Source organism: Hyaena hyaena, unplaced genomic scaffold (assembly GCF_003009895.1).
Source record: "Hyaena hyaena isolate Hyena2069 unplaced genomic scaffold, ASM300989v1 scaffold_126, whole genome shotgun sequence".
NCBI classification, from domain to species: Eukaryota; Metazoa; Chordata; class Mammalia; order Carnivora; family Hyaenidae; genus Hyaena; species Hyaena hyaena.
Genome location: NW_024080759.1, coordinates 1778511 through 1806260, shown reverse-complemented (window position 1 = coordinate 1806260; position 27750 = coordinate 1778511). Strand labels below are relative to the sequence as shown.

The window sequence follows — 27750 nt, the reverse complement described above, 5'->3', positions numbered from 1 at the left end:
GGTTTCATTGACCTGTTGTATTGTCTTCTTTTTAGTTTCTATATTGTTTATTTCTGCTCTAATCTTTATTATTTCTTTCCTACTGCTGGCTTTAGGTTTTCTTTGTTCTTTTTCTAGCTCGTTTATGTGTAAGGTTATGTTATTTATTTGAGGTATTTTTTGTTTTGTTGTTTTGTTTTTTTGTTTTTTGTTTCTTTGATTCTTGAGATAGGCCCCGGTTGCTATAAACTTCCCTCTCAGAACTGCTTTTGCTGCATCCCAGAGGTTTTGGACCATCTTCATTTTCATTTGTTTCCATGTACCTTTTTATTTTATTTCCTGGTTGACTCATTCTTTAGTAACATGTTGTTTAACCTTCATGTATTTGTGTTCTTTCTTGTGGTTCACTTCTAGTTTCATAGTGTTGTGGTATGATTTTGATCCTGAATTTGTTGAGGTTTATTTTGTGGGTTCGTGGGGGGTCTGTTCTGGATAATGTTCCATGTGCACTTGAAAAGAATGTGTATTCTGTTTTAGGATAGAATGTTCTGAATATATCTGTTAAGTCCTTTTGGGACAGTGTGTCATTCAGAGCCATTGTTTCCTGTTAATTTTCTGCTCAGATGATCTGTCCATTGATGTAAGTGGGATGTTATGGTCCCCTTCTATTTTTGTATTATGATCCATTAGTTACTTTATGTTTGTTATTAACTGTTTAATGTATTTGGGTGCTGCCATTTGGGTGAATAAATATTTACAATCATTACATCTTCTTGTTGGATTGTCTCCTTTATTATTATACAGTGTACTTCTTTGCCTCTTAATACAGTCTTTGCTTTAATTTACATTTTGTCCAATATAAGTATTGCTACTCCAGTTCTCTTTTGATACCCATTTGTGTGATAAATGTTTCTCCATCCCCTCACTTTCGATATGCAGGTGCCTGTTCTGAAATGAGTGTCTTGTAGAGCCTTAGAGCTTTTATCTTTGTTTTTAAATGACAGCATATGAAAATGTAGACTTTTCTGAATCTCTGGTCATGTTTTTAAAGGCTGTTTGAATCATTCACATGCTGGTCATCATGTAGGCAGAAAAGGCCCTTTCAAGTAAAGACCTTGTTAATAAGGATAGCATATCCTAGTTATTAGATCTAGTTATTAGTTCAAGCTTAACTGTGCTAGATTAGGTGGGGGTATGATCTACAAAGACCGGAGAGTTTGTATGTACAGGTTGAGGCAAGTGAATGAAACAGGGTCTACTGACATTTTTTCTTTGGTTAAATTGACCTTGGGAGGATGGATTTGAACATGGGTTGTGGTATACCAAAACAAATGCCAAATCATGGAAAGGAGGTTCTATACTTTGTATCATCATAGGGCTCTCCTTTTGCCCTGTCCTAGGAAGGAAATGCTCTTTGTTTTCCATCATTGTTTTTCCTTTTACATCAAATTTTGATAACAAAATTTGTCTAAGCAGAGGGTACCCTTTAGTGAATACATAAAATCAGTTTGTCATTGTGGAATTTAAAAATTGCTTAACTTTTCAAAGTCTTGGTTTTGTCCAAAGTTGCCCTATAAATTTGGAGGCAATGCTGGATTTTGTTGGGTTGTTTTAACTGCAGTGTAACAGAGGTAGCCTAAAGCATAGTAGGTCCTCACTGAATAGTAGCTCCTATTGTACCTACTTAGTTATCAGAAGCCCCTGGTTTCAGATTTAAAAAGGCTTTTGCTGGTTCATGAAGAAGAAATTCGGGAAGAATTGATGTGAGTTGGAAAGGGAGTCAGGAGAGTCTAAAGTGGTGGTTCTCAGGCGTTGGACCCTGAGGAGTAGTCTTCATCAGCTCAGACTCCTTAGAAAATAACATCTTAGCTTCAAACCAGGCCTAAAATCAGAGTGGTGGTGGGGCTCAGCAATCTGGCTTAGCAAGCCCTAGAGAGGATTTGGATATACTTTAACTGGCCTAAAGTTAGAGAAATTAGGCTCTAGGCTTTCCGAGTAGTCCAGTGGGGGGATATGGTGAAGACCTCTCCAGAATGGTGGGAGGGAGTGGAGAGGGGCTGGAACTGGTGAAACTTAGTAATTTGATTGACTATTTATCAGACCAGGAAGGAGGTCATGAGGATGTAGAGGTCTTGAGTCTGGTAGACTAAACAGTGGTAGTGCTATCAACAGGAACCTGGAGCATAGGCTGGTGAGTGGGTGTTGGAGGTTGGGGTCAGGGGGTAGAGAAAGGTAAGTTTAGTTTGGGACACATTGAGCTTGTGTTGCCAGGGTTGATGTCAGCAAGTTGGAAATAAGGTATAAGAACTGCAGCATAGGTAAAAACAATGGGAAAATGTATTTGTCAGCTACCTCTGTGGAGGTAGCTGTTGAAGTGGGTATTCAGATAATTTTTCCAAGGAAAATGGTGCAGAGGAAAGAGCTGAGATCGATGGGTTTGGATTGATGGGTTTGTTTGCGATTATAGCATTCAGTTTCTCTTTCAGCAGTGTTAAGTATAAATACTGAGGAATATGTTTTGATAATAGTTTTAAATAAAACCAGATTATCACAGTTACCTGAGTGTTGTCATAATACTATCTTTAGAGGCCCCATGCTGTGCAATAGAGGCTGGTCTTGTACATCATTTAATCTGGAGATCTAAGGTTTAGGGTGCCAAACGCAAGGTTCTGGTGCTCTTTCCTCCAGAAGGGATGTGGAGTCAGTATTCAGAATGAAGGTGGCCTGGGGCAGGCTACTGAGTTTCCCTGTTTCAGCCTCTTTATCTATCAAAGAGGACAATGAGAGTTCTACTACCTCCTCCTTGCTGTGAGGACTAAACATGACTCCTCACTGTGGAAAAACTTCACAGTGCCTGCTGAAGGGTGCTTTTGTGTCTCTACCTGGGCTTTGATTTTTATGATGTTTTGTTGGATTTGTGGGCTAAAGGTCTTATGTTTGTAATAAATTTACAGTATTGGTTTAAGCATTGAGATAATTTTGTCATAAGTCTGAATTGGAGATGAATGGCTTTGTGGTTTTCAATGAATTATCAGTACATTGAAATATATGTTTTATTAGGTTTGTGAGAAGGCAGAAGGGAGTTGGCTTGGGAAGTTTGCATAAAAACAAGGACCAGATATTTAAAAAAAACTATATCCACTTTGTTGTAGACTCACATATTTTGCTGTACCAGAAAGATGTTTCACTGAGACCACGAGAAGTTAGTACATCTGTGTAGCATCTTCATTATATCCAGAACATTTTCACATCCACTGTTTCTAATTCAGAGTCATTCAAGAAACATGTGTTCCTGTTTTTCACTGGGTTCTAATTGGGATGTTTTTCCTTAAAGGGACCACACACTTACATTTAGGAAATAACTTTGTAACTGTGTTGCAACTACAAGGAACATTCTCAGTTTGGAGACTATAGAATCTGAAACTCACCCTCCCACGCCTCACCCCAACTTGAAAGAAAAGGGATCTATCTGTATATATAGGTATGTGCATGCGTGGTTTGTTTGCCACTTCACAATACTGATTTTGTTCCTGAGGGCTGAGATATGTTTCATACTGTTGGTATGTGTTAAGAGAAGTGGTGACAGAATCCATGATCAAAGGTTTCACTGCAGAGTTACTAAGGGCTTTCATTGAACCTTTCACTGAATTTTAGAGAAAAAAAAAATCTGATGTTCATACATGGCACGTCACATAACTTCAGATGTAAAGCTTGAACTTAATAGGTTTGACTAAACTTCTGCAGGACTCCTAAAAATAACAGTTGTAATCTCTGCACATAGGAATTACTCTGTAATTCACAATTCAGCTGAAGTGTTTGCTGTTGGGTGGGGTTTGAATGCTACCTGTTTAGCCCAGCGCTACCCTCCCAGTTCCTCTGCAGCTACACAAGGCTTGCGTCTTCCTGGGAAATTGGCTGCTGCCAGAGCTGAAACTGTGAGCCAGACTTAGGTAATTTTATTAGTCTAGAAAAAGTATTATGCTCCTGCAGCTGTTGTTGTAGGTCCTAGCCGTGAAAACAAAAACCGTCTCAGTTAACCAGGATCCATGAGAAACTGGCAATGGCCCAATGTAAGTCCATGTATTTTGGACTCTGAATTATATTTATCTTCATATGGGTATTCCCTGATTTAGGGCACACAGCTGGGGAATGGCCTCATTGTATGAGGCAGTGGGGGTGGGAGAGGCCAAGTCTTGGGTATCACCCTTGACTAGGAATCCTGATCTAGTTAATTGGAAGACTATACTTGCTGGACCTTAAACACTTTTAAAAAGGATAAGGAGAGCATCCAAGACAACAACACTGTAATAAAATACACTTGTCCCATATTTCCAACCTGGCTTTCCTGTTTCTGTATATTGTCTCACGGTGTAAATTCCCTCAGGTCTTTCTCCTGCAATACCAGGCTGGTTGTTGTGGGTGGGTTAGTAATTTGGTGGTGATGGACTTTCTTGTTAAATAGAACTTTTATAGATTATTATGAAAACTAATCATGGGACTTAGCATTTAATTGCTAGGAGTGGTGTGTATGTGGAATACCCAATCTTGCTAATGTGTCAGTAAATTACTGTTTAATTACTGTTTAATTTTCTGAATTTTGGTGGTTCTGTGAGTGGGATAAAACTGAGCTACTCTTTTTCTGGAGGCTTCTGGGTTATTAGCAGAGCACTGAGCAAGTCTGAGTAACTGTCTTATTGAGTCTGACTCTGATTCTTTGGGTGAGGATCTCTAATCCTTGAGATCATTGGACATATGTCAGGGGGTCTGAGAATGTGGATGTGGATGGGTGGAGAAAAAAAATTTACATCTTTATTTTCACAACCTCTAACCAGAGTGTGGCTTTTCCTTACGTCATGAAAACGTGCAGCATACAGTAACACCTGTGGTTTTGGCAGGTAGGAATCAGATTTTGGTATCCTGTTGTGGGAAATAGTTTAAACCATCATTTATGCCCATCATTGCTTAGGAAACTACAGTAGCTGTTAGACCTGCTGCGGTATCTTGTTATGTATGTGTTAAGAAGCACACATTACTATTATCACAGTTTTGCTTCTTAAATAGTTTTATATGTGCATTCAGGGTAATTGATTTTCTTTGTAAATGTATTTTCTTCATCAGAATCATTCAGAAACATTCTAATGAGAGGATCTAGATTGCTGAAGCCGTCAGTGTCCCTTAAAAGGTCACAAACTCCTGCCTTGGATGGCGTCCTTGTATCTTTCTCATCTCGCTTTGAGACCAGATTAGTTAAAAAGAAAAAAAAAGGTCTTAACATATTTGGCTTTTGCTTCCTAGTTGTCTTTGACTTTTATCATCTGGGGCTCTGACTTTCCCTTATTTTGGGGCTCTTGGAGTGAATGATAAAATAAGACCATCCCCCATGGCCTTTCTTAGGGCCCTCTGTAGCAGTCTTCCTTAAGAGGGCTTATTACAACAAGGCTTTATGGCCAACATTGGTTTCCCTTACAAATTTCAGATAAGAGTACACAGTGCTCCATGTGTTGATATTTGCTTTAGCTATGGAAAAGATGATGCCGTGTGACTTGTATTAATTTCATTCAATAACACAATGGGTGTTATTGTGGCAGGCATACCCTAGTTTATTTTAGAACTTGATAGCCAAAGTTAAAACCTTATTATGTCTATTTGGACTGTGTAAAACTGCCCAGAGAAAGAAATGCTGGGCATCAGGCCATTTCCTTGCCCCATCCATCTCCTATTAACAGGTTTTATGCAATTCATTCAGTGAGGAATGGGGCAGGAATTTTGAGATCTTTTTGAATATATCATTCCTAACTTCTGGGTGTTAGGAATAGGGGAAGCATTGGCCATGTGACATGGAGGTTGTTGTCCCAAATACTCTCCCCCATTGGCAGTATGGCCCAACTTCCAGTGTTCTTCTTTTGTGAGCTTAGGAATTGAAGAGCTTGCTTATTCTAGCATGTATTTTGTTGCATGACACCTCCAGTTCACAAATATTGAAAACACTGGTGGTTGAAATAACTCCTAGATGCCTAGCAGAACTTGAGCAAGTGGACAGTAGGGTCTCTCAGTAGAGCCAAATTCTCTTTTCTTCAGTATAGGTTTGAGACCTGGGATGCTGCTCTGTGGATGGAGGTATGTAGGTGTAGCCAATGATTATTTCCCCCCACCTCCTGTTTGGCAATTTTGTCTGACAGCTTCATCAGGCCCCTGGGAGCTAGTCTTTAATTTTTTATCCAAAAAGGAGGCATAGAAGAGGGACTATATAGTTAGGCTCTAGAACAAGACAACCTGGATGGACACCCTGGTTCTGCTCCTTTGCACTGTGTGACCCCAGGCAAATCCCTAGCCTCTCTCTGCCTTTGTAGAATGGAGATCTTAATGTACCTTCTGTGGATGGTGGTGGTGAGGATTAAATGACGGTACATGTAGACTAAGTGCTTGGATCAAGGCCTGGTATGTAGTTAGTGTCAAATAAGTATTGCTGGGTGCACATTAGAATCACCTAGGGGAGTTAAAAAAAAAAAAATGACACTGGGTATTAGAAACTCCCATCCTAATGAAATTAGGACCTGGGGGAGGGGAGGTTATAACCTTGTTCAGAGCATCCTAGGACGTCACTGACAGAAGGGGAGGAGGGATTTTGATGTCTTCTGTTCTATGGCTTTAAGTGAGAGATCCATCTGTCAGCTACATAAGCAAGAGATCTATGTGTAATGAATAGCTGCCTTTCACAGGGCATCTTTGAAGTTGTCTGACCTTTTTCACTTTGAGGCCAGATGCAGTGCAATTTAAAAAATTTAATTTCTTTAGATTTATAATACCAGACTTCATTCAGCCGGCATTGATTGATTGAGTGCCTTTTAACAGTTTTTGAAAAATGGACTTTCCGACATGTCTTCAAGGTCTCTTCCCCTTTCCTATAAAGGCTTATCACCCATGCTGTAGACTGCAGTGAGGGGCTCTTTTTTTCATCTGCAGTGATGGTTTACCAGCTACTGTGATTACAGTGGTCTTATGAACCAGAATAAAGTTTTCTCTGTGGAATTATAGCACCTGCAGGTGGAAGAGGCTTGATTGTCTAGTCAAGCCAGGAAGGAAGCAGTATTCCTGTTAGATAGAGGAGTCTGCGGAAGGGGAAATAAGTTACCCAAGATCATTTTGTTTAAATAATGCCTTCCATCTTTATTAAGGGAGTTGTAGTTGCTAAACATCAAGAAGGTGGTCAGTGTAAGCTGGGAGCTTATAGCTCTGTTATATGATCCAAGTGGAAAACTTCCCAGAAAGGAGAAGGGAAAAGAGAAGAAAATGTGATCAATGTGGTTGTTACCGAGGAGCTAACTGCCAATGTGAGAATCAGGGTTTGGGTCTCCAGTTGCTGTAAACCTTATAGGGGAGCATCCTGTGACCCTATCCACGTCCTCCACAGAGCTATGTGAGACAGGATGAAAGGAAGCGTGTTTAGTGACTCTGGTTCTTATTCAAACCCTAGGTGGTCCTCCATGGGCTTTGCCCTCATGGCCAGTGGGGCTCACGGTTGATGGTGGCCTTCTCCCAGCTCTCCTTGGTTGGACCCATAACTACTACACTTTCACCCTTATGCAAAAGCCACCTGATTTTGAGGCTTGTATTGCACCCTCTCCTGGTCATCTCCCTGTCCCTCTCCCCGCCCAGTTCATTGCGGACTTTGGAGGCAGCCACTCAGCGCCTGAGCTACCTTTATACCTTGTGTAACTTTGGGGAAGTTAATCTCTCTAAGCCTCTCTGCTTCTTTGGTTATTAAAAAAAAATCACACTATCTCACAGGTTTGTTTGTTTGTTTTAGGATAAAAAGAGATTATATATGGATGTAAAACTCTTCACCTTACTTGATATATGGTAAACACTTAGTAAATACTAGCTATTAGGGTGATGGTTGATAGCCCAAATGCTGCCTCCATTACTGCAATAAGCATGTGAATGGCTCTTTTGTACACCACGAATCAAGTTCCTTGACTTCTTTGTTTCTAGCAACCCTGGCCTAAAGACATTACACTTTACCAAACAGTGCTGTTGGCCATTATATGGCCTTTATCATTGTCTGGAATTGTTCCAAAATTTAAAAGTTTATTCATAAAGACTGTACTCTTTTTCAACTTCCTCATTCACTTAGTTTGACTGTTTGTTCTTTGATCTCCTTGACACACCGTCCCTGTCCTCTTTGGCTGTCAGACCTCTTGGGACCTCCCTCCCTCCCTGTCTAGTCTTGATTCCACGACTGGTTCTCAGTCTTATAGCTCTTGAGCTACATTCACCTAGTTGAGGCTCATTCCTTTCCTCCTCTGGGTGGTCCTGGGGGCTGAGCATCGGTGGATGCAGTTGCACCTCATCATCTGGTGCCATGGCTTGCGCTGCAGCCTGGATTGGGCAGTCAGAGCTGTTCTGCTGTCCTTTTAATCTTGTGCTTGCCTTCCTATCTTCTGCAAGGGCTGTTTTCAACCTTCACTGTTCCTTTTATGTCTGATTTTTACTTTGTAGAGAAAATGGAGGCATGAACTCCTAGCTTCCTGCCCATGTTTGTTGACATCGTTTTCTTCCCTATCCATCATATGTTTGACTTTGCATCCTTCTTTGCTTGGTACAGATACTTAGGAATGTGTGTAAAATGAAAAACTGCAAGCATAGTGCTGATTCCTTAATCAGAAAATCCAGGTGTAACCCTATCTCTCATTGCTGCTGGCTGGGCCAGGAGAGTCAGGACAATTTCTTCTAATCCTCAGGACCTTGAATTTATTAAAATTTTTAAAGATTTTTATTTATTTTTGAGAGAGTGTTGAGTGGGGAAGGGGCAGAGAGAGAGAGAGAATATCCCAAGCAGGCTCAGCACTGTTGGCACAGAGCTGGATGCAGGGCTTGAACCCACAAACTGTGAGATCATGACCTGAGCCAAAATCAGATGCTCAACCAACTGAGCCACCAAGGCGTCCCAGGCCTTGCATTTTATTTTATTTTATTTTTTTAAATGTTTTATTTATTTCTAGGGGAGAGAGAGAGAGACAGCGTGAGCAGGGGAGGGTCAGAGAGAGAGGGAGTCACAGATTGAAACAGGCTCCAGGCTCTGAGCTGGCAGTCAGCACAGAGCCCGACGCGGGGCTCGAACCCACAAACTGCGAGATCATGACCTCAGTGAAAGTTGGACGCTTTAACCAACTAAGCCACCCAGGCGCCCCCCAGGCCTTGCATTTTAAATGATGCTATTACATTTGTTTAAATTTATTAAAGGATGGCAGTCTATTTTGAGATACAACTATTCCCTTTGAGAATTATAGGTGGAATAAAATTCTGTTCCTCCCCCATGTATCCACTGGGCCTGGAGTGACCATACAAATTCTGTGCTGATGTAGGGAGTGGGCAGGGTTTGACTCTCAGATCTAGAGGAAGAAGCAGGTGAGTAAGAAGGACTCAAGGAATAGGAGGGGCTCTGAGGTGGCTTTTGAAGTGGGCTTGTGAAATGCCTTTGCTTTCTCAAATAGATCTACTTATCTATGAATGTCTGGCTGATAGTGGTGGTGATAATATAGTTTGTCTTATAGTTAGGAGCTCTAGTTAGGAGCACTGGTGTTGGGGTAGGGAGGTATGTGCATGGTTGGGGAGTATCCAACCTGAAGACAGCTTCCGGGCAAGGAGGGGCTTTCTGTAAGGTTGGTGCTCAATCTTGTACACCAGCCATTGACCTGGGAGGCATAAGGATTATTACCAAGAGTGCTACCCTTGGTTATATTCCCATCTGAGTTTTTCCTGGTTGGAGGAGAATGTATTGATTTCAGGGTTTGGCTTTTTTGTCATTGTACTTTTCTGTATGTATGCATATTTGAAATACCAAAATAAAATCTGCCTATGACCTTCTGAAGGCCTGATAAAAGAACAGATCTTGCTGTGGAAATGAATAAGCCAGATAACTTTGACCATAAACATGGAAACTGGTGGTTGGTACCAGAAAAATTGTTAAATTACTAGTCCATACCCCTTGTGGGAGAGAATTGTCATTGGTTTTGAGTTCCCTTCCATAATATCCTGTTGTTCATTCATTTAAAAAATGTACTAGTGTTGGTTGTGTATAAGGTACGTTACAAGGTGCCGATAGGGATTTGTAGAGGTAACATTCTTCACCATGATTTTGATTGATAGCCATATATCAGTACAAAGTGGGATGTGGAATTAAAGATAACTTAAAATTTTTTTAATGTTTGTTTATTTTTGAGAGAGAGGCAGAGTGTGAGCAGGGGAGGAGCAGAGAGAGAGGGAGACACAGAATCTGAGACAGGCTCCATGCACCAAGCTGTTAGCACAGAGCCTGATGTGGAGCTTGAACCCACATACTGTGAGATCATGACCTTAGCTGAAGTCAGACGCTTAACTGAGCCATCCAGGCGCCCCTAAAGATAACTTTTTTTGTGATGTTTACTCATTTTTTGAGAGAGAGAGAGGGAGCACGTGTCCGCAAGCAACTGAGGGAGGGGCAGAGAGGGAGACATAGACTCTGAAGCAAGTTCCAGGCTCTGAACTATCAGCATAGAGTCTGACGTGCGGCCCGAACTTATGAACGGTGAGACCATGACCTGAGTCAAAGTCGGAAACCAGCAGCCACCCAGGCTCTCCTAAAGATAACTTTTTATGGCTATGGCCTGGGAAGGCTCTATTGGAAGAGGTAGAAAAGTTGGGGTGAACAAATTCTTCACAAAATAAAAAAGCTCTTGCAGTCAGAAGAAAGTAGCTTCCTATTTTCCTCCTAAAGTGAAATTTTCTTTTTGCCAACTAGTTCACAAAATGAGAACTTCTTTAAACACAGTTGCATATACTAATTTGAAATACCAGTGGGAGAGTCAGGTTTTTTAATTTCTTAATTTTTTAAAAGATTTTATTATTTTTAAGTAATTTCTACATCTAAAGTGTGTCTTGAACTCATGATCCCAATATCATGAGTCACATGATGTATTGACTGAGCCAACCAGGTGCTCTAGGAGAGTCAGGCTTGTTTGTTTGTTTTTGTGTTTTGTTTTTTTGTTAAGATACTTTTCCCAAAACAACTTGTATATCTTCCTACAGAATATTTAAAATATGAATTGAAAGTGATTTCAATCTAATGTGGAGTTTCCACTTAATCTGTGCATCAGAACTTAAACATTTGAGTTGAGACTTCATGCCCATAGATCTTTTAAATTCACATTACTTGGGACTGTAAATATACTGTGCATTTAATAACTCATACTCAAATTGGAAGTCTTTTTGCCTATGACCAGCCTAACTATAAAGAACAGTAGAATTAGAGGTACAGTTTGTAGAATGGCTTTGAATAAAGAAGAGTGAATGACTGGGCCTATGTGTTTTGGGGAATAAATTATAGCCCAGTGCTTCCCAACCTTTTCTGGCTGAAGCATCTGAATCCTGGAGAACTTAAGTGACTTGTTCCTAGTTACACTGTGTGTGCCAGGGCTGGGATTAGGTCTCTTGATTCCTAGACTGCTTCTACTATAAGGGGAAGGAAAAAAAAAAAAAAAAAGCTGGGGGCAGGAGGCACAGGACACCGGGGAGAGAGACCTACTGGAATTTCAAGTATTCATCAAGGGTTGTTTTTCCCCAGCCTCGTGGGAGCTCTAAAAGAATGTAGAGATATGGCTCTTGCTTTCAGGAAGCTTCTATAACGCAGTTTTCCGTGAATTTCCAGCCAACAGCCAGTGCCCTGGCTAGCAGGCCCCTTTGTTTCCTTTTGTGGTCTCTAGTCTGCTTTGTTTTCTTAATTTGCTCTATTCTATATATTATTTAAATTGAAAGGTGCTTCAGACCTCCCACTGCCACCACACATTTCCTTTCTTTTAATAAACCCTGAAAGTTGCTAATGCAAAGAAAGTTCTAAAGGGACTCATAACTGAAGATGTGGCTATTATTTTGATAAGTCAGGCCTTAGTAGGTTCGAAAAATTTTTTCAAACCCTTAATGTTGAAACTGTTTTTGATGTCTCTCCCTTTTCTGGGGGAAAAAAAATTCTTAATTATGTACAACTTAGTTTTCAGTGTTTTGCTTGTAAATATTGCTATTCTGATTTGTTTGACTTTGACGAAAGGGAGCCACATTCAGAAACAGCTTTGCGTTGAGGTCAGATACACACTTTGATGGGAGATGCTCCTTCCAGTGGAGTGTGCACAAATTCAGGATAACTGGATAATAAGATTTTGTTACCATGAGATTTTAAGATTAATTCAGGTGTTGACACGAAGGGATATTACGAAATGCAGCATCTCTTCCCTACTATCTCATTGCCTGATGTCACATGGATTTAATGGTGTTTTCTGTTTCTGTGTTTCTTGTAAATGAAACTCTATAGGAATGTTCCTTGTAACTTATAAACTGCTATAAATGTTGGCTAATTGCTTGATTTGGAGGAAATCACTCATCTGTGTTCATTACAGCCTAGTTAAATCTGTCAACAAATATGGAGAACAGAGTGGGTACGAAGCCTGTGTTCTGGCTTCTGTTTGTATTAAAGAATAAACATAGTCCCTGCCCTCAGCTAATGGATTTGACTTGGAATTGAGTAAACAGGCAGTATGGCACTCCAGAAGAGGCAAATTTATTGCTATGTTACTCTGTGATTTCAGACAAGGTGGTCGTGGTTACGATGCTGCCATTGTGATTGCAAACCAGAACAGATTGTGTCTTGCATTGAAATCCTCCCTGTTTTACTTAGGGTGATTTTTGTTATGTTTTATAGATCATTGTAATTATTACTGTGTAGAATGCTAACACATTACATGAAGGTGTTGTACCTATCCCCAAAGACTCTTTGTTAAAGGAGAAATCCAAAAAGTGAAAGTAAGCTTGTAGTTTATTTAACTTCTGGGCATTTTAAATGGAAGAACGTATGGTATTTGGGAAACTTAGATGTTGAATGATAGTAGAAAAATAAGGAAATCTTGGTCACTTCAAATCATTGGTCTTCTAAGGTTATATATTCACATTTTATTTTATTTTATATGAAAATTATAGCAACTTTCCCCCCATTAGATAATTTCAGAGCCTGGCCAAGGGGCTAATCTTTTTTCTTTTCCTCAAAAGTATATAATTTAAAGAAATGGAAGCTGAAGTTACTTTTGCACTCAGGTATACTCTGTTAAGGTTTCTCCAGGTCATAGTTTGAATAAGTCTAAGAAAATAAATTTTAGAAAAAAATAAATTTTCCCCTTGACTTGCTATTTATGGAGGAAGGCAGGAACTGGATAGAAAAATTATAGTGCCTATGTGACAACCTCTTTCACTTAACTCAAGACCACTGATGTGGAAGATGTGACTATCCTGAAAACAGCTGAGCTCCCCGAAGTAGGCATCCAGGGTGTCTGGGATGAGATGCCCAAGCCAGGGTCTCCTAGTCCTTGCCCTGTGGGACATGTCTTCACGACAGCACAGCAGGTCTGCGGGATGGAGATGACCAGGGTGATTAATCAGAGGCAGCCTCACTGCCATGGTGGGGACTGAACCTGTCTGTGGTCCAGGGAAGTGCATGACTCTAGGAGAGCTCACTAAGGGATTGTGGCCAAGCTCTATTGGCACGACTCCATCAATAATTTTCTTTGTTTTATTTTTGAAGTATGTCATCTTTGTTAAATGACAAACCCTGAAGGTTGATTGATTTATTTGGAAAAAAAAATTCTGAGCTTAGCAGGCATCTCATTGAATTTTGCCCACCATTTTTTACACAGCATTTTTCAGTATTTCTTTTAAGCATGATGAGAGAAATTAGTGTTTCCACGATTCCCCTATGGAAGCTTCTGTGGTCTTCTTCCCAGATTCAGCACTTGCCTGTCAGGTGAAACCCAATTCTTTGCACCAGGGTTCACTGAATTAGTATTTTAATTTTTTTAAGTTTATTAATTTAATTTGAGAGAGAGAGAAAGAGAGCATGCATGTGTCTGGGCAGGGGCAAGGGGCAGAGAGAGAATCCCTAGCAAGCTCCATGCTGTCAGCACAGAGCTTGATGTACCGCACAAACCTACAAATGGTGAGATCATGACCTGTACCGAAACCAAGAGTCTATGCTTAAGTGACTGAGCCACTGCTTAAGTGACTGAACCACTGGGCGCCCCTCACTGAAGTAGACTATTTAAAGAAGAATTAGACTGGGGCGCCTGGGTGGCTCAGTTGGTTAAGCATCCGACTTTGGCTCAGGTCATGATCTTGCGGTTTGTGGGTTCAAGCCCCATGTCGGGCTCTGTGCTGACAGCCAGTCCAGAGCCTGGAGCCTGTTTCGGATTCTGTATCTGACCCTCTCCTGCTCACACTGTCTCTGTCTCTCTCAGAAATAAATAAAACATTAAAAAAATTAAAAAAAAAAAAAGAATTAGGCTGTAAGCCTTTTTGTGTGTAGAGACTTGTTTATAAGGTGATTTAACCCCATTAAACTTGAACGTTCTCCAAATCCTGCTTAAAATACTGCCTTCCTTGTATCTCTAGGGTGGGTTGATTTGTTGTTGATTTTTGTTTGTTGGTTGGATTGCTGTTGCCCAAAGCTTTCATTTTCTGAGAGGAGAGGCTTTGTGTTGGAAGGAGAAGGACCCTTGCTGGGGGCCTGCAGATTTGGATTCTGGCCCTGCTATTAATTAGCTGTGTGACCCCTGGGCAGCCAGTCTTCCAGGGTCTCTGTTTCTTCGTCAGGGAAACAAAGGGCTTGGAAAAATAAATACAGGCCTGGACCAAATGATAAGAAGGTCATGCTGTGTGCTTACGTTGTATGACTCTGAATGGCAGCACTTTGAGACTTTTGGCTCTCCGTGTCCCCTCAAAGGCTCTGTTTCACCCTGGGATTGAGCAGTTGTGTGGAGTGTTACATTGAGGCCATTTCAAGCATTCAAGCTCACTAGGCAGGTGGGACCCTCTTGTCCACAGAAGTTTCTCCCTCTCTCCCTCTCCCTCTCCCTCTCCCTCTCTCTCCTTTCTTCCAAGAGCAACCTGCTTGCCTTTCACCTTCCTGTCCTTAGTGCATTAACAACGGTGTGATGGGTAACACAACCTACTTGGATTCGTTACTGCTGGGACTCATCCAGCCATCTCCTCCGAGTTACTGGAGGGAAAAGAGAGCTACAGGAGACTCCGTGATGAAATAATGGCCCTTTTGTCTGTCTCTTGCCATAGGGATGGTTTTAGGTTTCATCTTAGGACTGGGCCATTGTGGTGTTTTTACATGCTCAGTACAACCCTGTTTAAAAATGCAGCTTATCATTTAAAGGATTCAGCTGTAGCTCCATAGACGGTTCTACTTTCTTCCCCATCCCTACCCCCCACCCCCAAGTCCTAACTGTATGTAGTAAAAACCCACTGTAGTGTATGCTGTTTGATTAGGTCCCCTAACATCAGCTTTAAAATGTGTTTCCATTGTATTTATTTTACAAATGTTTATAAGGTTATGTTTTAATCTGATAAACTTACAAAATGTTTTCTTTGTGGTTATATAATCAATAGCATCTGCAAAATGTGCCTTTAAACATGTAGCTTTCTTCTTAACCATTATCTTGTTGATTCTTTGTTCTCATGTTTTCTTTTGATGAACTGGGGTTAGGAGACCTGAATTCCTGTGCCAAACATCTTACAGTAACGTGCCCAGATTTAGCCTCCTAACCTTAATTAGATGTGGAATGCTGAGAATGCCCTGGTGTGAGTTTTTTTTTTTTTAACTTTTATAACAAGACAGTGAACTTCTGATCACTTCATTAAGCATTATAAAATACTCCTTGTGTCTTTAGCATTTAATTTCCCATCTTAGTTTCTTCAGAGAAAAAGAATGTAAAAGTCGAGGTACCTTTATATTCTCCTAAGCAATGTGTTAGAGCATAAGTTACCTTTTGTGTCAGTATGCAATTTATATTCCAACTCACAACCCTTAATTCCTCTTCCCTCCCCTCCTTTTCTCTTTAGAAGCAAAAGGGTGTTGAAAATGTTAAAGGCTGTGCTGAAGAAGAGCCGAGAGGGAGGAAAGGGCAGCAGGAAGGAGACAGGTATGTACGGGAATGAACTGAACAAGCAGGTGGGCAAGGGTCATCAACACCTGCTCACACTAGGCTAGGTGGATGCTCTTGAATCAAGAATGGGTCCCGAGGAGTGCCTTGGGTGAGAACGCACATAATCCTGGAAACTATGATAAATTAAATACATTTCTGAGCTCTCTTATGGGAAGTGACTTTGAAAATTGAGCTTGGGTTACGAACCAAATCCTTCCCCCAGAATACTTGGAAGATTCATAATTTTGACAGAACATTCAGATCCAGAGGCAGTCAGAGTTAAGACATGGAGGGATAGCAGGTGTGTCCAGGAATTTGATTTCTAGAAAGCCCTTTCCCTTTTCCCACACACGATTGCATTTTATATGTTTGACCAACTGCTGGCTGGCTGGTCCTCCTCTTTTGAGTATCAAATTTTCCGCCTAACAGGTGTAGCCTCACTCAGTGCCAGACTGCTAGTTTTCATTATGACAAGAGCTACTTAATTTGGCTTGGATTTCATTCCCGTTGACAGAGTTCTGGTGCATATGTGGTCATCATGACTCTTCACTGTATTTCATGGGATAAGCTCCTCTAAGGTTATTTTGATGACCGCTAGTGGTCTGTTTCTCTTGCTAGAAAAATTACATACTGTTTACCATTCTTGTATAATAAAAAATCTGTTAGCATTGATTGATTTCCCCAAAATGTGCTATTTCACTCTGCAAACTCACGATGATCTGGAGTTGGAGAGTGGCCCGTTTCCTGAGTTATTGTATATTGAATAAGACTGCAGTTTTTATTTCTATTTTTTTAAAATATTTAGAGAGCATGTATGTGTGCACACATGCCAAGAAGGGGCAGAGAGAGAGAGAGAGAGAGAGAGAGAGAGAGAAAATGAGAATGAGAATCCTGAGCAGGGATACTCCATGTTCAAGCCCAGCACTGGGCTTGATCTCATGAATGGTGAGAACATGACTTGAGCCAACATTAAGAGTTGCATGCTACACTGACTGAGCTACCCAGTCATCCTGTAATTTCTATTAAATATAAATCTGTATACTTATTACCAAAACATCACTGAATTATAGTTAACTCTTCAATTGAGAAGACATTGCAGTAGCTTTTATTACACAATCTTATTATGTGATATGTGTATGTAATTACATAATGTATGTAATGTTATACTGTTAATATCTGTTGTTTTTGTACTTAAGAGAATACGTGGGTTTAAACTTCTTTGTTCTATGGAGTTGAGACAAATATTCTACTATTAATTATCCCTGAAACCAAAAAGTCTGCAAAATGGCAAACTTACTCTGTAAGTAGAGTCTTTAGGAGCACCTGAGTGACTCAATTGGTTGAGTTTCTGACTTTGGCTCAGAGCATGATCTCATGGTTGTGAGTTCCAGCCCTGCATCCAGCTCTCTTGCTGTCAGTGCAGAGCCTGCTTTGCATCCTCTGTCTTTCTCTCTCTCAGTCCCTACCCTGCTCATGCTCTTGCGCTCTCTCTCGCCCTCTCGCTCTCTCTCTCTCAAATATTTTTAAAAAGGTACTTTATTGTAAAGCTACCGTTAAGATTCCATTAGAAGCTTCCATTAATGCTTGCATAGCATATACAAAGAAAAGAAACCAGTTATTAATGATAGAAACAAGAGACCATATTCTGCTTTTAATCTTAAGAAACCAATCCCTACCTTTGAATAATTAATTAGAATGGTTACTATAGAGATTATCCAGTACACATGATTTCTGTCCAAGAGGATATGCACCCTCTTCTGGGTCAAGGCCAAAATATCCTTCTCTTGATTTCTCTGAAAGCTGTTTAAAAAATTTCCCTCTCCAGTTTCAGCTCATCTGACACTCATGCTAGGGCCTTTGTTAGTTGCTTCTTTACATGCCTTTGGAATTTTCAGCATTAAATTAGGTCCTAAGCCATCTGTGTAGCTCGAGGTGCCCAACCAATGGCCTGGGTCTCCAAGCCAAAACTCCTTACTTAGTAATGGAGGCTTTCACAGAAGACCCACCCATGCTCGTTGACCAGTGTCAGTAAAATAACAGTATAGTAATGATCTGGGGCACACACTGCCTTTCAGTTGGGCCAGTGAGCATAGTTTGCGTTTGTAACTTTCCCAGTTTTAAAGCATGTGATTTTGGGTTCATTTCCCCCTCTGGTCTTTAAGAGCAACTACTGTTTTATTCTGAATCATTTCTTCATAATAATTCCCACACTATGGCTTTTCACTAATGCAGACCAACTTGAAAAAGCAATGGGAACATTTCTCATAAAACATCTGTATGGTATGTGCCTTTTTTCTCATAACTAGAACCTGGTTGTGTTAGTCGGGGAACAAAGCAGATGGAATTTTAAATCTTGATGAAGTTATGTCACAGATGATTGGGGAAAATACTTGGAATTTGACCACTCATATGTTAAGTTTGGTGCCAACTCTCATTATATAAGTAGATCATAGCTAAGTTTCTCTGTAAATTAAAGCTGGTTAATCTATGGAGACTGCTCTGAGACTTGGGTAATAATATCTCCTGCAAATGGAAAAATTTTGCTCTACTGTTTCCAATTAAAACCAATCTTTGTTGCAAAGACAAAGGAAAATTCATTTTTGTGTACTTGAACTTACAATTATAGAAATTCAGGAAATATTTATGTCTAAAGTACTGAGCTCAACTTCTTACATATATTTTGTAGGTTGTTTTTACAGTCTTCAACTATACTTTTTTGTTTAATTGAATCAGCTTTGAGAATTTGGAAAGCATAATCACTAAGTTAAATTTAATATTCTTCAAAGAAAGCAGATATTTTTCAGAAATACTGAAAAGTCATTACATCCTCAGTTCCTATCCCTAAAAGAAAATGTCACACATAACTACTTTAAATTACTGGTAAAATTTTAGCAAGTATTGAAATTTATATGTATACAAGGTATTTGGAATAATTGAGTATTAAACTATTGAAAGCCATGGAGTGAACTCTAAAACTGGTGAAATTCTTTTTTAAATTACACTTTTTGTAACATAGGGAATGCTTAAAGCTAAGCAAAACGTTTTCTGGAGGCTGTAGAATTGTGTCAGAGAATGCAGTATTAAAAACTTGAAAATGTTTTTTGGGAAGGTACATTTGCTTTATCCCCACCATTCCATCAGTGCAAATGAGCACTGTATTTCTCTTGACCTTGAGTTAGGCCTAAGGGAGCAAAAATCAATATTAAACCACAATGTGGGGAGAACTAGATGAAGGCATCTAATTTTTTCCCCCTCTCCCTGCTCTTATGTTAGGACCTTGATCTAAAGCAAACGTGATATTTATTTTGAAGCTCTCTAGAGGAGAGAGACCATCTCTTTTTATTTTAAGTGACCTTTGCTATCAAATTTTCATGTTACTATTATTAAACCTACTTAATTTAAAGATGAAATAATTACTGTGAGTATACTAAGAGTATTCTGATACAAATCTGGGCCAAATAACAGTTTAGAATCGATAAAAGAGCAATGTAGGGAATTAATATTTTTTCTATATAATAGCACTGTTTTGAAAACAGGGAAAAGCCCCATTTTATAATAGAAACAAAAACTTCAAAGACCAACCTAAGAAAAAAATGTATAAGACTTACATTGAAAAAAAATAATGAAACTTTGCTGAAGCACTTAAAGGAAGATGTGAATAAATGGAAAGAAATACCATATTTCCCAAATGGGCAGATGTATTATTTTAAACCGGTTAACTCTCATAGAATTACCTATGCATTTCATTTAATCCCTAATATAATCCTAAGTGTTTTACTTTTAAAGACATTGTTTGTTTATTTTTGAGAGAGAGAGAGGGGAAATGTGCATGTAAGTTGGAGTGGTGCTGGGGTGGGGGGGGGCACAGTTCCTGAAGCCTGCTCTGTGCTGACAGCAGGGAGCCCAATGTGGGGTGTGAACTCACAAACTGTGAGATCATGACCTGAGGTGAAGTCAAATCCTTTAACCAGGTGCCCTAAAGACATTGTTCTTCTAGAGCAGTTTTAGGTTCATAGCAAAATTGAGCAGAAGGTACAGAGATTTCCCTATATCATCTGCCCCGACTCATTCATAGCCTCCCCCATGATCAACACCCCCTACGAGAGTAGAACATTTGTTACAATAGGTGAACCTACATTGACACATCATAATCACCCAAATCCCATAGTTTACATTAGGGTTCACTCTTGATGTGGTACGTTCTATGGGTTTGGATAAACGTGTAATGATCTGTACCTATTGTTATAGTATCCTACAGAGTATTTTCACTGCCCAAAAAAAATCCCGTCTTTTTTCTTTTCTTTTCTTTTTTTTTTTTTTATAACACAACACAGCCAGTTGATTTAAAAATTCATCTGGGAGAGAAAATTGTTAAAAATAGCCAAGGAACAATTGAAAGTGTAGGCAAGTATGTCTGAATAGCTGAGCCTGATTCCCATGTCTGGGTTCTAGCTGCAAGAGCACCTGGACAAGTGTGTATTTTGACTTCTTAACTTCTACAGGGTAAAGTGGACTTTACCTCCCACCAAGACATGCATTGTAGAGGATTCTTCTGTCATAGCATTGGCAGGTACCCTCCCCTTCAAAAACCAAGCACAGATCTCTAGCTCATTAGAATAGCTACTGCTTCCACATAGTGAGTAGATGGTTGGCTGGCTTTTGGACTTTCTTTCTTTCTTTTTTTTTTCTTCCTATTGGGCTCCAAGAAATGAAACCTATTTTTTCCTAACATCTTTGATATAATTGCAGCTTATGGTTGCTAGCAGTTTGGGTTTTTTCTTTTAATCCTGGAGATAGTGGTGTCTTTCTGGAAGCATTAGGCAAGACCCTTCGCTCTTCTAGAGATAGTCAGTCCCTCTCCCTCTCTCTGTATCCCTCCCTTCTGCTCTCTGCTAAGCTTGAAACCATAGTCGTTTGCTCTATCCAACTTCTACAGTTGTTCTGTTTGGTGGGGAAGTAGCTCCAAGTTGAGGCAGAAGAACAAAGTTTGGTGAATTTCTAATTGGAGTATTGCCTCAATTAAAATATAGACTGATTAAGGAAGGGTTGCTTAATATGCCAAAATCATTGTTTATTAGTCTTTTCCTTTCAGTTTAATTATTTGTGTTCTTTTTTTTCAGCGGGGAGGCTTAGTTTGAAGCAATTTATTTAAAAAAAAATAAAAGCAACACATTTGACCTTCACCTTTTCATCGTTAAAACCCAGCTGGTCGGCTAAGTGCGCTTGTAATGGTGTTAATTAAGGCATTGGATAGTCTCTAAACTTGAGTGTGTACTGAATTAATCTGTTAGCTTTGCATCTAATCCTTCACTTTGGCTTTGTAGTAAAAGGAAGCTGTTTGCCTCTAAAGTTTAAAAGCCATTGATGTGATTGTTAAATGTGGTATTTTAAGCCATTCCAGGCTGCAGTCTGGTTTTCAGTGGTACCTTCTAAAAATGCCTCCATACAAACGATGCTTTGTTTTATCTGGAAAATTTGAAGCTGCTTTTGATTATTCTGTGCTGCGTTGCCCATTTTCTGTGGTTGTGGACTATTATTTAGGAATTTAGTGCAGTGACTGTCTTGCTGAGCTATGGATATTTGGTATCATGTTGTTAGCGGACTCCAAAAATATTTCCCAAGCAACAAAATAGGCAGAAATAGTTCATTCTAAAGGTATTGTATTTCTTTTACCAGGGCACATAAGTAAATTCTGTAAAATATTGGGACATGATATGAAAACAGAATGGAGGCCAGGTTGGTGTTTGGTAAAGTCAGGAATGTTGTTCTCTGGTGTGATTGGTCCCTTCGCCATTTTTTCTTTGTTGTCCTTACATGTCTCAAAGTCTAGAAGAAGCACAGACTTTGGAATTAGAAGTCACAGATTCAAATCCCAGTTTGATCACCTCCTAGTTTACTTTAATTTGGACAAATTTCTTCACTAAACTACCTTACAGGGATGTTGTCAGGGTTAAATAAGAGGACCTTTTTGCAGAAGTGTCTCACTTGACACGTGGCTTCAGCTAAATATTCAGTAGAGCTTTGCTTTATTGAGAAAACTGTGTGGTGCCTTAAAGAGCAAACAAAACCCTTGTAAAACTTCTTGTTTTTTCTTTGAAGAGAAGGACTGCTCTCGGTTGATGTTCTGGAAGCTTCTTTCCATGACTTCCCATTTCCAAATACTGATTCTACCATCGTCTTTGCATACTGAGTCTTTTTGTGCCATCTTTACCCTTTCCCTCATAATAAAACTCAGAAAGCTCTGAGTCATTTGTCTGTTGTATGGTGGTTTATGCTTTGGAAGTCCTTTATTTTACCTTTAGGCCTATATCAAGTACTAGCATTTTATCCTTTTTTCCCCCTTTTTTTGGGGTGAGATTAAATGAAAAGTCTCTTTCCTTTAAAGAGATTTTGAGAGTCAGAGAGCAGCTTTAAGAATAGATTTCCAAGTTCAGTTTATGTAATTTCTGAGATGTTTCATTTCAACACATCTTTAATTAATGAAGGTCTTCCTATGTAGAAGCCTTTGCCCTTCATCCTCTTTGTATCTTTTCCATATGTTTTAGGGAACTATAAAGGATGAAAGAGAGAAGGAAGAGAACAAATACTTAGCATTTATCATGTGCTAGGTGCCTACACATAATGGACCAAGCTGGTTCATCCTGAACAGCCTGTTTCCTGCGAAGGGCATAATTAGTGAATGCTCTGGACAGAGAAAGTGAAGTCAAAACACCTCCTGGATCTCCTGTATTTTCTGTTCAATAAGACTTCCAAGTCACAGCCTATCTAAATCATTAAAAAGTTTGTGGCAGAATTCTCAAACAACACCTATTCTGTTCTTGGGTCCTTCTTTGCATGTATACTTGACCATGAAACAATGCAGGGTTTAGGGACCATGACCCCCACATAGTTGAAAATCCACATAGAACTTTTGATTCTCCACAGCTTACCTACTAATAATTTATTGGACTGGAAGCCTTACCGATAACATAAACAGTCTATTAGCATATATTTCATATGCAATATTATATACTATATTCTTAAAATAAGGTAAGCTAGAAAAAAAATTAAGAAAATCCTAAGGAAGAGAAAATACATTTACGGTACTGACTGTATTTATTGAAGAAGAAAAATCTACATGTAAGTGGACCCATGCAATTCAAACGTGTGTTCAAGGGTCAACTACAAATGTGTACATGTAGTAGGAAACCTAATAGAGCAATATGAAGTAACATTTCAGAGTCCCATTTTTTGGGTCAAATCCCATTTCATTTTAAAATACCTTATTAAAATTTTTTAATGTTTATTTTTGAGAAAGAGAAACAGTACAAGGGGTAGGGAGGCAGAGAGAGACAGAGGGAGAGAGGGAGAGGGAGGGAGGGAGGGAGAGAGAGAGAGAGAGAGAGAGAGAGACCCAGAATTCGAAGCAGGCTCCAGGCTCTGAGCTGTCAGCACAAAGCCTGACACGGAGCTCAAACCCATGAACTGTGAGATCATGACCTGAGCCAAAGTCAGATGCTTAGCAGACTGAGCCACCCAGGCACCCCTAAATACTTTATTTTTTATCTTAATTTTCTTAAATATTTATTTTGAGGGAGAAAGTGCATGTGTGCAAGTGGAGGAGGGGCAGAGAATGAGGCAGAGGGAGAATCCCAAACAGGCTCCACACTGTCTGTATGCAGAGCTCCACGCAAAGTTCAATTCCAAGTACCATGAGATCATGACCCGAGCCGAAATTAAGCCACCCAGACACCCCTAGTTTTTATCTTTTTAAGTAGGCTTCCTGCCCAGCATGGAACCCAATGCAGGGATTAAACTCATGACCCTTAGATCAAGAGGCAGATGCTTAACTGACTGAGCCACCCAGGTGCCCCTATACTTTTTTTTTTAAATTAAAAGTTGTGTTTCTGTAAACAAACCTCAAAACAATGGTCTTACTTTCTGTATATCTAGTTTTCAAAGGGCCTTGTCATGTGTAGTTTCTTAATTCCCATAAAAACTATATTTGAATTTTCATGTGACCCAATTTGCGTTTTCTAGGAGGAAAATAACAAGGTTTTATTTCTATTCTACAAAAATATAAAAATCTTGATTTCATATAATCTAGAAAATAGTTTCTGAGGGGGGAGGTAGGCTACCAAAGGTTTGATCTAGATTGATTTTGGTTTTTTTTCTGTGAGGAATGATATGAATTTACTATTCCTCTTAGGAGGATGAGGCTTTGACCTTGAATTTGTCATGTAGCTGATGGATGGCCACTAGGCGTAGTCAGTTGGGTAGGCGTAGTCAGTTGGGTAGGCCTAGCCTTGGTGTAGAGCTTTAAATTGAGAAACGTTTATTCACATCTATAGTTATGGAATTGGAAAGTAGGGTCTGCGTGTCTCTACGTGTCTCTACCCTTTCTCTTGCATTTCTCCCTGCTTTGGTGGCAGGCTAGTTAGGGCACATCAGCCATTAAAGGTGCCAGTGTATACTAGGTATTTATCCAAGGTATACATGTATGCTGTTTTGAAGGAGAACAAGCACCCCAATGTTTATAGCAGCACTATCAGCAATAGCCAAAGTATGGAAAGATCCCAACTGTCCATTGATGGATGAATGGATAAAGAAGATGTATATATACACACATACATACAATGGAGTATTATTTGGCAATTAAAAAGAATGAAATCTTGCCATTTGCAACTATGTGAATGGAACTAGAGTGAAATTAAAGAGAAAGACAAATATCATATGACTTTGCTCTTACTAGGACTTTAAGATACAAAACAGGAGTGCCTGGGTGGCTGGCTCAGTTGGTTAAGCGTCTGACTTTGGTACAGGTCATGATCTCACGGTTCTTGGGTTTGAGCCCCGCATGGGGCTCTGTGCTGACAGCTAGCTCAGAGCCTGGAACCTGCTTCAGATTCTGTGTCTTCTCCTCTCTCTGACCCTCCCCTGCTCGCTCGCTTTCTCTCTCTCTCTCAGAAATAAATAAAACATTAAAAAAATACAAAACAGATGAACATAAGGGAAGTGAATAAAAAATATATAAAAATAGGGGGACAAAACCCAAGAGATTCTTAAATATGGAGAACAAACAGAGGGTTACTGGAGGGGTTGTTGGGGGGAGGGGGCTAAATGGGTAAGGGGCATTAAGGAGTCTACTCCTGAAACCGTTGTTCGTACTATATGGTAACTAACTAGGATGTAAATTTAAGAAAGAAAAAAAAAGGTGTCAGTGTAGATTCAGAATTTTTTTTTAAAGTTTATTTACTTTTGAGAGAGAGAGAGAGAGAGAGGGAGGAAGGGGCAGAGAGAGAAGGAGACACAGAATCTGAAGCAGGCTCCAGGCTCTGGGTTGTCAGTACAGAGCCTGACGCAGGGCTCTAACCTAAAAACCATGGGATCATGACCTGACCTGAAGTCGAATGTCTAACCAACTGAGCCACCCAGGTGTACCCCTAGACTCAAGAATTCTTAAGTTTTAGGGACCACAGCCCTACATTAGGGGTAACAAAGACTTGAGCCACTTTTAATTCTTTCGAGTTTATTTATGTCAAAGTTTCCCATCTTTGCAACACCAAACTGCTAGATTTGCTACGTAATGACGTTCTTTATGTCCTGAGACTGTCCCAGAGCACAGAGTACTTAGGAATGATGATGTCTCTGATAGGGGTTACATACATAGGTGGCTGTAATGGTTTGAGCTCTTGTCTGCAGTTTTTACAAATCATGGTGCTGACTGGCAAGCAGAGGCTCAGAGCCTGGATGCAAATTCCTGATTAAGGACAGGAGAGAGCCACCTGCACACTGCTGACTTCTGATGAGTGCACTGTTATTTCAGTTCTCAAATTTGAACGTTTTATATGTTAATAAATTATACGTTTGGAGCTCCTGGGTGGCTCAGTCGGTTCAGTGTCTGATTTCAGCTCAGTTCATGATTTCACAGTTTGTGAGTTTGAGCCTGTAATTGGGCTCTGTACTTACAGTGACAGTGTGAAGTATGGTTGGGATTCTCTCTTTTCCTCTCTCTGCCCCTCCCCTGCTAACACCCATACTTTTTCTCTCTCAAAATAAATAAATAAACTTAAAAAAATATGTTTTGTCTTTGTTGAGGGCTTCTTTGTTCCTACCTCTCACCATCCCCTGCCGAGCAAAATTTCTAGATAACTTTTGAGTTAGGTAGAAAATTTCTTTCCAAGTATCAGATATTAAAAAAATATATATTTTTGATTGTATGTTTTCTTGTTGTCTTAGTTCATGCTGCCATAACAAAATACCATGGACTGAGTGGCTTAAACAATAGAAATTTATTTTCTCACAGTTCTGGAGGCCAGATGTCCAGTATTGGGGCACCAGCATTGTTGGGTTCTGGGGAAAATTCTGGCTTGTAGGCAGTTGCCTTCTTCCTGTGTCCTCAAATGGTGAGAGAGACCACAGCTCTCTGGTACCCCTTCTTATAAGGTTGCTAATTCCATCAGAGGGCTCCACCCTCATGATGTCATTAAAACTAATTACCTCCCAGGGGCCCCATCTCCAGATACCATCATATGGGGATTTGGGGCTTCAACAAATGAATTTTCAGGGACACAATTCACCCCACAGCACTTGTCTCTATTCTAATTATAAATGTAATATTGTATTTCATTGATTATAAAACACACCATTATTTCATATACCTCTAAGGAAGGAAGACCTACTGTTGGTTAACTGACATAATACTTTATTACTTAAAATGTTCATTTGACTTAAGTTTTCCCCTTTTCAGATAATTATTTTTATGTATCTTAATCTTTTTCATGAAACTGAAAGAAAATATAAACAGGTTGGTTAAGGGATTTCTAATTTATATTCAGAGCCTAATTCTTATAAGTTCTTTTTTTTTTTTAACCTGGTTGTCACCATCCATTTTTCTACACACTACATTATCTTATCTGCCTTTGAGAGCACTAATGATAGAATGTTTTTTGAATCTGTTACTATATTCTCCAGGGCTTTCTTTCAAGCTGGAGATCTCCATTCTGTATATTTGATACCATCCTTTCATGATCTCCAAAGGAGATTTCAGTGGAAAGATTTCAGATAAAATCCAGGGTTCTTCATCATTCCACAGTTGACCCTCAATAGTTTGTTGACTGAAACTTGGAAAGGCTTAAAATTGTCTAGTTACCCTAGGTTTGCAGGCAGTGGCCTCTGCATTATAATCACTGCTTGGCTGATAGTGATTTTTAAGATGCTATCAACTGTTACACACATTTTGGTAGTGAGGATAAATATAGGTCTTTGAATCTATGTCCAATATAGCATTTGTTCATTTTAAAAAATTTGGAAAATACTAATAAGAATAAAGAAAAAACCCCAGGATATTCTTTGTCTTTTGCCTTATCTTTTCGATGTCATTAGTCTTTGATCAATGCCCAATATATATTGTTCAATACCCAATATGGTATTGTACATATACCATGAGTTTGTTTTGGTACATGCTTTCCTCATTCATTAAAAACAGACAAAAACAACCTCTGGAAAATAGGTATCTGTATACAAATCTCTGATTTTTTTAGTAGAATGATTCTAGGCAAGAAATTGCAAGTAAGCAAACTTTTCAGAAGCTGGTGGTACCCCTTGCCAAATTGTTTTCCAGAAGAATTTCAGGAAATTGATTACCACCTGTGTAAGCAGTATGTGCGTGTGCTTGCCTGCATGACTCTTACTAGTATTGGGTATTTGTAGGTTAAAACCTGTATTTGCTTTTATTTATTTTTTATTAAAAATTTTTAAATGTTTTATTTATTTTTGAGAGAGA

The 27750-nt window shown here is 39.5% G+C and overlaps 1 protein-coding gene across 6 annotated transcripts in view; it reads left to right on the top strand.

Annotated features, from left to right (window-relative positions):
- TANC1 (tetratricopeptide repeat, ankyrin repeat and coiled-coil containing 1) overlaps positions 1–27750 on the top strand; it is a 243775-nt gene that overhangs the window by 64212 nt on the left and 151813 nt on the right. For all 6 annotated transcript variants that reach the window (XM_039237550.1, XM_039237555.1, XM_039237554.1 and 3 more), the window contains exon 2: positions 15904–15983. In XM_039237550.1, coding sequence (XP_039093481.1) covers positions 15923–15983 — 61 coding nt within the window. In that variant the 5' untranslated portion in view covers positions 15904–15922. The remainder of the gene's footprint in view (positions 1–15903; positions 15984–27750) is intronic.